The 9,310-nt window shown below is 43.6% G+C and overlaps 1 protein-coding gene across 2 annotated transcripts in view; it reads right to left on the reverse strand.

Moving 5' to 3' along the window:
* Ythdf1 (YTH N6-methyladenosine RNA binding protein 1) overlaps positions 1–9,310 on the reverse strand; it is a 16,325-nt gene that overhangs the window by 3,386 nt on the left and 3,629 nt on the right. For both annotated transcript variants that reach the window (XM_021156205.2, XM_029474237.1), the window contains one exon: positions 2,545–4,065. In XM_021156205.2, the coding sequence (XP_021011864.1) occupies positions 2,545–4,065 (1,521 nt within the window). The remainder of the gene's footprint in view (positions 1–2,544; positions 4,066–9,310) is intronic.

Consider the following 9,310-nt stretch of genomic DNA (forward strand, 5'->3'; position numbering starts at 1 on the left):
CCCCCAGGCTGTCCTTTGCACATACCCCAGCACACAATACATGTGTAAAATGTAATGAATAAAACCAAATTTAAATGGAAAAAAGAAAGTATCTGAGTCCCTGTCTCAAAAACAAACAAAATACCCAAAATAACAGGTGTAGAGGTGGCCTTCAATTCGAAAGCCCAGGAGGCAGAGAGGTACATGGATCTCAAGTTCAAGACCAGCCATAGCTATATAGTGAGACCCCATCTCAAAACAACAACAAACATTTAAAAAACAAAACAAAACAACAACAACCAAGTTGTCAGGTTGGAGAGATGGCTCAGTGTGGTTAAGAGCACTGANGGCTCTTCCAGAGGTCCTGAGTTCCATTCCCAGCAACTACATGGTGGCTCACAACTATCTGTAACAGGATGCAAAGCCCTCTTCTGGTGTGTCTGAAGACAGTGACAGTGTAGTCACATACATAAATAAATCTTTAAAACAAAAACAAGGTATCAAAGTAGGACTTGGAGGCCAGCTTGGACTATAAAGTGAGTTCCAGAACAGCCACAACTACACAGAGAAACCATGCCTTAGAAAATGAAAGGAAGGAAAAATTAGCATATTTTCCTATTTATAGCTGGACCAGAAAACTNTGAAAAGGAAACTGAAAATGTTAGCTATGTTTTGCTTTCTAAACATCAGATGCTACTTGAAAGTGGTGAGGTCTGTCAATGATGAACATAAGGTGGGTCTGTCCTCAGGTCAGGAGAACCTTGGGTGTCTCTGGGAGCCTCACCCACTTACTTTGCAGGCACATTTTAGCCTGAAGGAAGGAGCAGCTCTTCACACCTCACCCCACTTTTCTTTGAGACAGGGAACTTAGAGATCCACCTGCCTCTCTCTGTATCCTGAGTGCTGGGATTAGAGGTGTGTGCCGACATCACTCAGCTTCCCACTTTATTCTTAACAGCCTAGATTCTCAACCCCAAAACACCCAACTTCTTGGAGGGAAAAACAGAATAGCTGGTGGGCAACTGGCATAAGTCCCAACAAAGATGTGAATCATCAAAGGACTGTCCTACACTGGGTAAAGAGATTTTTGAAATTCCACTAAAACAATTTTTAAAAATCAGAGTATTCATTTGTCTTCTTCAATAATACAATTTAACTAGTTTGGGTAAGAGTCGCCAATCCTCTCTAGGATGTTTTTCATGCTGACCTCCAGAATGGTCACCTAACCACCAGGGACCCTAACCTAACTATATGCTAATTAACTTGTAACCCCTGCAGGTCACTCAAAAGGCTTACCATAAGACCAGAGAGACCTAACAGACATGGCTATCTCAGAATCAAGTTTATAATGTAAGTTTTAAGATGGTAGAATTAGGAGCTAACACTTTTCTTGCCAAAGACCTGGATTTCATTCTGAGCATCAACATCTCTAACTGCAGGTTCCAAGTGGATCCAATACCTTCATTTCTCTTTTGCAAGTATCTGCATGCATGAGATGCATGTGAACTCATGAAGGCACACAAAAAAACTTAAAAGAGTTTAAAAAAAAAGTAAGAAAAAGTTTTAAAACAATTGGGATTTTAAAGATACAAGCAGATGAGGAGCAGAATTTTATCCCTAAGCCTATCACCAATCTCTGAGAGCTAGTATATTTTTAAAGAACCGGAAAGTCTCTTGTTTTCTGAGATATCATTTATTTGTATGCGTGTGTTTTACCAGTACATATAGGTCTATGTACTGCATGAGTGTAGTGCCCTTGGAGGCTANAGAGGGTTTCAGATCTCGTGAGACANGAGTTACAGACAACTGCTGTCATATGGGTACTGGGAATCAAACCCAGGTCCTTGGGAATACCAGTCAATCGTTGAACCATCTCTCCAGCCCCACCCACTGCACTTTAATGGAACTCTTAAAAATTCAGTATTTAAAAGAAAACTGTGCATGAACACAAACAGCTAGCTACTAGACAAAAGTAGTACCCAAGTTTCATTCACTATCCTTGCTCTAATGGAGGCAGACATTGCACTAACAGCACTGTGCTAACACAGTGGTCCCAAGTGGTTTCATCTATAAATGCTCTAGGTATCTTCAGTTTGCATAAATGTACATATGATGATACTAGCAAAAAAAAAAAAATCACTAACAATTATTTCTAAGAACACATGCCACTTTTATGGAATGCCTGTCTATTATTTATACCCAAAAAGCTAAACCTACAGAATTTCACTGACTGGAAATAAATGCCATCTCTTTCTTAATGTTTTATCAGTACCTGTGATAAGGGTAACTTAATGGTACTAGCAACAGCATTACTACCTTGCTTTCTCCACATCTCCTCCCTCAAAATGCTTAATTATTCATACAAGCAAGTTACCTAACTCGGGACAAAAAGATTAGAAGCCAATCTAACAAACAACTTTTCATGAAAAGAAATGACAATCTCAGCATGAATGCTCTTTAAGTAATAAAGGCTTCAGGAAAATGTCACTAGACCAACAGACTNTCCATTATACTCCAGCCTGCAGTGCAGGTCACCTGTGTAAGAGGTGCCTAAGAACAACTCACCTTACGCACCACCTCCTCTTCCTCCTGGCGCTTCTCATAATGAGAAAAGTCGTCAAAGATAGAGGTTGTGTGCTTATAGGAAGCAATAATCTTCAGCACTTGTTTTGCTTTTTCTAAGGGCACCTCCTGTGTATCACGGGAGTTTGTGACAGGTTTGTTGTCGTTATTCTCCAGTCTGATGTGCCGCAGCTGGTTGTTGGGCACATCCTTCACAAAAATCCACTTCACATCAAACTTTCCCTTCCACTTGTCCTGAGACCAGACCCCAGCACTGGTGCCGTAGTCCACAGGGGACTTCATCTCTGCCACCCCACAGAAATGTCCACTCCCATTGACACTGAAGAGGAGATAAACAGGCCCCTTGCTGCTCATGGAGCGGAAGGCGCCGTCCAGGCGCTTGTTGCCGTGTTCAGTACTACACCAGATGGAGTACTTGATGGAACGGTGGATGTCGTCCTCAGAATAGCTCTTGATGATGAACACCCGCCCACTCTTAAGATTCCAGTCGAACTCTTTAGGGTTATAGCTGTGGGCAGCTTTCAGTTTCTCCAGGACAGGGTGGGATTCTACACTTGGGGCAGAAGTAGGCTGGGCATTTCCAACAGAGTTACTGTCACTGTTGGCACCTCCACTCTGCCCAAATGCTGCATTTCTGTTTCGAGGAGCCACCCAGCGGGGTTGAAGTGGCTGCTGAGGGCTCTGATACTGTGGCTGGACCAAAGGTGGGGGCTGAACAGGGAGAGGCTGAGCTACCTGCTGGGGCTGTGGGGCAGCCTGGGGGGATGGTGTCTGCTGGGGGGCGGAGGCCTTTGGAGCAGGGCCCTTGTTATCCCAAGTACCAATGTCCATGTTATGCTTGATAGGGGGAGGAGGCAGTGCACCCCCCACTATCGGCCCACTCTTTGTTTTCATCTTAGGCTGTGGTTTTGCAGGCTTGCTAGCAATGGCTGCCCATGAAGTTGGTTTTGAAACTGGCATGTTTACATTTGTCCCACCATTGCCAGAAAGGACACCNGTCAGTGCCACACTGTTGACAACTGAACCCACCGTCTTAACTGCAGAGGTGGTAACATCCCCAATCTTCAGGCCAACCATGCCCTGCTCCAGACTGTTCATCCCAGGGGCCTTGTTGAGGGAATCACTGTGAAAACCTGTCTGCCCATCAACAACTGTGCCACCAAGGGAGCTAGGTGGGTAAGTGTAACTGCTCCCATAGGCTGAGCTCTGAGTCTGCTGCCCCTGAGAACCACTTGTCCCCCATGCTGAGAATGCAGGGTTTTCAGGAAAAAAATTAAACCTGTGCTGGTAAATGTTGTTCCCCAGACCCCCAGGCTGCCCAAAAACAGCATCATGCATGAAGTGATGGTCTCCATTACTAAGTTGTCCATAGGTAGTGAGATACGGGATGGGAGGGTCCCCTGCAGTGGACCATGGTGCCTCGCTGAGGGAGTAAGGAAATCCAATGGATGGTGGATAGTAGCTGGACAGGTAAGGATCACTCATCGAGGGGTAACTGTTACTCTGTGAAAATAAACAGGTGATGAATTAGACAACTGTCAGACAGCTCAGCATGCTGACCACCTCATACACAGGTGCAGAAACCAGCCTAATATAATATAGCACACGATTATTTCTTCCTAAATGACAGATATGTCCACCAATGTCAAAACAAAAGTCATTAATAACAAATGCAAACCAGACTGCTGTCTCAAAGCACAAAGCCTGCTTTGTAATGATCTGAACTCAGGTGAAATGACCCAGCCAAACCACCCTTCTGCTGTCACCATCTGAGGAATCCAACCCAGTCCTGCAGTAGGAATATTTACAACAANGATAGCACAGCAGAGCATGAGGACAGCCTTAACAATGCACTAAGATGGCTCTGACAGTCAATAAGACCAGCAGGCTCCAGCTCACTGACCTAACACACACCTAGGCACTGGTTTCAATGTCACTTTCAAGACTCTCCTACACAATATTCCTGATAGCTACCCCAGCTGGGTTTTTCTAGGGTCTGCTCTTCACATTTCATGGTCTCCTGGGCACACTTATGGGTGCTCAGAGTGGAGCACAGGCGCCTCTGCTGTGCCTTTACCAGTATCGAGTCCATGGAGTTCTTAACCCCTGCTGATACCAGAAGACCCACTTTAGTGAAGTCTTCCTAAGCCCCAACTCCACCCATAGCAGAAGCTTCTAAGAGGGGCAAAAAGGTAGGAGGGTGGAATGCTTCACCATCCTGACCTGGTAGCCTCACTACACCTCTAAGGAGTTTCCTAGCCTATAGGTATAGACTGCAGAGTTGGAAACTCTAGGAAACCATCCTTTGGAGAGACACTCAGCCAAGGTTTAGTGAGAAACAGGCACCGTGCTTTGGGCTCAATTTCAGTTTCTACCTCAACCAACAGGTCAGTTTTTATTACCTTATTATATTTCTTTTCAATCTCTGAAAGGGAAGCCTCAGTGATGTAAGTGAAGAGACCTTCCTATAGCATGGCAATCTGTGCTTGGGGGTGGACATGTCCAGTGAAGGTAAGAAAGCTCCACTAGGTACCACACAATTTCAGAACTATCACTTAACATGAAGTAATTGCTTCCTTGTAATGAAAACTTTTAACATCTACAAACAGGTCACTATAAATATTCTATAAACGAAACAAAACAAAAAACCAACCAAACAAAAAAACTTGGTATATCTTCTCTTGAAAAGATTTCAGTGATTCTGGCTCTTCCATTGCAGCCTCCTGTTATGAATCTCCTCCAAGCATCCTTCAAATGAGCCTGAGCAACAAGGCCAGGGGGAAGAAGAATCAATGAGGTCTGAGCAGAAGTCTTGCTCTGTGAGGGAAGTATACCTTCATGGATACAAAACAGAGGCCACAGTCCTTCCAAAGAAGACCAGTCCTCTTCCCTCTNCTTAGCTAACACTTTATGCATGAGAAATAGACAGATAGAAGGGAAGACCTAGTTGTGGTCTGTCATTCTAACCCACTGGCCACAAACCAACAAGCAGCAGTAAGGACTCAGAAAAGATACTCAGGTCACTCCGACATTTACCTAGGCCTTAACTGAGATTGACTCAATTTAGGATTGTTAGGTAAGATTCATCACAACAACAACAGCTCTCAAAGCCCTCCTGAAATATTACCACCTGAAGAGCAGGCATAGAACGCAGGTCACACACAGAGCTATATAAACACCACACAATAGGTGGCCCCCATTATTCTCCAGCCAGTACTGGCCAAATGCTACCTGAACTTGTAGGTGCAAAGCACATACCTCCAACATCCTGCCCCAAATCCTAAAATTGTGTTTCTTTCAGATCCTAATACAAAGATTCCAGCTAACTTTCTCTACAAAAATCACCACACCAGCCGGGCGTGGTGGCGCACGCCTTTAATCCCAGCACTTGGGAGGCAGAGGCAGGCGGATTTCTGAGTTCGAGGCCAGCCTGGTCTACAAAGTGAGCTCCAGGACAGCCAGAGCTATTAAGAGAAACCCTGTCTCAAAAAACCAAAAAAAAAAAAAAAAAAAAAAAAAAAAAAAAAAAAAAAAAAAAAAAAAAAAAAAAAAAAAATCACCACACCTCAAGACCAGGGTGTGATGCTTCAACTAAAAATGTACATGTAGAAACACACTTGTAGGACAGAGACACCAAAGAAGAAAAGCATTGGCAATGCCTGCCTGCAAGATACAGCCTTGGGGAAACCTCANTGCTTCTCAGGAGTTGTAGAATGGAGATGGAGTAAGCAAAGATAAAATTAAACCCCATGGAAATCCCAGATTAAAAGGTCATTGTTTACTAAGATCTCCTGAAAAGTGCTGCAGGCATCCTCCAGAAATCCAAACACCTAGCCACACCCTCCCTTTGCTTCTGAACCAGCAGCCACACCTCTCCTAATTCTCTCCAACCCGGGAGGCCCACAGCACTGTCAAACTGTGCTTTAGGCCAACTCCAGTTTTTACCTCAACCCCACGGATACACCAATTTCTATTACCTCCCTATTTCCTTTCAGTTGCTGAAGTAGAAGCATCAAGCTACTTTGTAAAGCTATCTCAACCAGGCTATTTTATGCAGAAGAAACCTGTAGCAGCTGCTCCCACAACTCTGTAAGCCANGCTGACTGCCAGTCCATGATATACAACTTTTCTGGGAAGGAAGTGGTTCCCATCAGTCTGTAGTACATGGTGCCTATTCTGGTTGAGATGTGTAACTACTTAGCTCAAGTATGACCTGGAAATAAATACACTGGTGCTGCTGGTAAAGCATGCAGAACCTGTCCAAGCTATCCACCTCCCTCTGTATGGTCAGGCACAGGCTTGTGGATTTATGCTCACTTGTAAATAACCCAAGCAAACGGTCCCTTCTGGCTTGGTAGCTCCACAGTATCATCGAAGGTATAGTATGAAAGTGGTTTACCAGAGACACAGCTGAATAAACTGTTATGCAACCAAACTCAAAAGTTGCTCTTCACATATGAAACACACCTCTAAGTACAACACTTGGGTTCCCACAGCTCATCAGATGACTGGGTAGTACCATATTTAAGATTTCTAATCAAAGCTGGTGTACAAGACCACACAAGGAAGGCAAACACATCTTCCAGGCAAAGCCAGAGACCACTGACAGTTGAAAATACAACTTGGAGCTCTTAGGCCTCTTCCTGATCCTGATAACTAGAAAATCAGATAAACAAAGTAGAGACTCCAAAAAATTAAAGAGAATTTAAATAAATTTAAATAACCATGTCGGCTGTTATCCCTACATCATTTGGAAACAGTAAAGAATAACAAAGCCATAAATCTGTTCTAGAATTAAGAGTTTTTGTTCATTTATTATTAATCCAAGTTTAATCACATTGAATGACAAGGGGGATAGATTTTAAATGACTAGAATACTTCTACACTTTTTTTTCTGAGAAGGAAAAAACTCTGAGACTATTTGAACAATGAGGTGACTGAAACTGGAAGGAGATGCAGGACAGTCTCTTCCCAGCCCTACAGATCATCTCTGGACCATGCNGAGACACATGCTCTTCATCAAATCAAATCCATTATGTTTAAGAAAGCACTAAAAGCAAGGCTGGAGAAAGGTGAGCAAGTGTCTAGGACTCCTGGGACTGCTGTCAGTCATCACGCACACACTGGCTTCAGGAGGAAACGACAGACAAAGGAAATGTTAGAGAACCCTGACACCACGCTCACTCAGCCAGGCACTTTCCAGGTCTTTCCTCAGGGCTGATCCCTCTGAGACTGTGGTGTGAACCCCTTATCTGACTGATAAGCAGAGACAGCAGTTTCTGACAAGAATTTTTACATCTGTTTAAGCAAGGAGCATCCTTCCCTCTCCCCTCTGGGAAGCTGTAGTGGTAGCAAATCCCTCCTTACTGGGTACCACCACTGGAACTTTTAAGGACATTTATAGATGTACATGTAACCACAAAAATCCAAGCCAGACACAGGCTGAATGGCCATNCACATAAGTGCTAATCCAAGCCTACTAGAACTGCATAGACATGGCAGTAACCCAAGTGTCAAGTTTCTCCCAGACATTCACAAACAACAGAGGCTGCGTATGCTCAAACAAGGCACAGCATTATTTAATTTAACTCTGGCTGCAGGCAAAAAACCCCACATAAACTCTGATAAAAACCTTTCGTGGTTGAGGAGGCTCAATTTTCAAGATAAGCTAAGAGCTCCCAAGGCCAGCAGTTCCTCACAAATGAGCAGAAGTACAACCTTCAGCGTGGCCCCGTGGAACATGAGTGGCAGTGTCCACCCAGCATCTTAAATAACCTTTAGGCACAAGGATATACTACAGAAAAGTAGGGGGGCAGAATGGCATTTTTGGCCCCATATGAAGAAACAAGCAACACTAAGAGAGCAGGCACCTGCTAAGTGACTGGAGACTCTACTGCTCCACACAGGTAAAGGCTGTTATGCTGGTCCTCAGCTGTTTCATGCCTAAGGGAAGGCCTGAAAGCCTCCTGTGCTGCTACTTTCTACGAACCTCCTAATAAAGCTGGGCATTTCTAGGAAATGTATTCTTAAGCAATATGCTGAAAGTACTTTACTAAAAAGTACATCTGAACATAGACATGAGGTGCCACTTTAAAGCTATGTACTAAGGGTGCTATCTTGAAGAACACTCCTTTTCACACTTTCCCCAAGACTTCAAGGACATGCAATTGACAGGAAGGGGGAAAATTGACTCTACTTTTAAGAAACACCTCCCAAGTATTCCATGAGTTCCTATTTTATAAAAACATTTCAAACATAGTAAAGTAACCCTTGTTCCTTGTTTTAATATTTAATATATACCACGGCTATAAGAGAACCAGGAGCCAGGCAGTGGTGGTGAAAGCTTTTAATTCCAGCACTCAGGAAGCAGAGGTAGGCAGATCTCTGACTCTTGAGGCCCAGCTTAGTCTACAGAGGAAGTTCCAAGACAGCCAGGGCTACACAGAGAAATCCTGTCTTGAAAAACCAAATAAAAAAGAAAACCAGGAAATATGCTATTCAAAAGAATAGTTTTGTTTAACNTCTTGTTCTTGTCATAGCCAATAGCCCATGACTAAAGCCAAGTCAGTTCTGCAACCCTATACTGACTGCCCAGATATTCAGGGACAACCATGTAATCCTATAGGTTAAGGCTCCCTCAGACTCTTAGGCTTCTGATATCTCAATGTGGTGGGAAGAAACATGGAGGAAAGTTATATAAAATGCTCTAAGATGACCTAGAAGGTCAGATGAGCAAAAAATAAAAAAT

This window comes from Mus caroli, chromosome 2, assembly GCF_900094665.2.
Source record: "Mus caroli chromosome 2, CAROLI_EIJ_v1.1, whole genome shotgun sequence".
Taxonomy (NCBI): domain Eukaryota; kingdom Metazoa; phylum Chordata; class Mammalia; order Rodentia; family Muridae; genus Mus; species Mus caroli.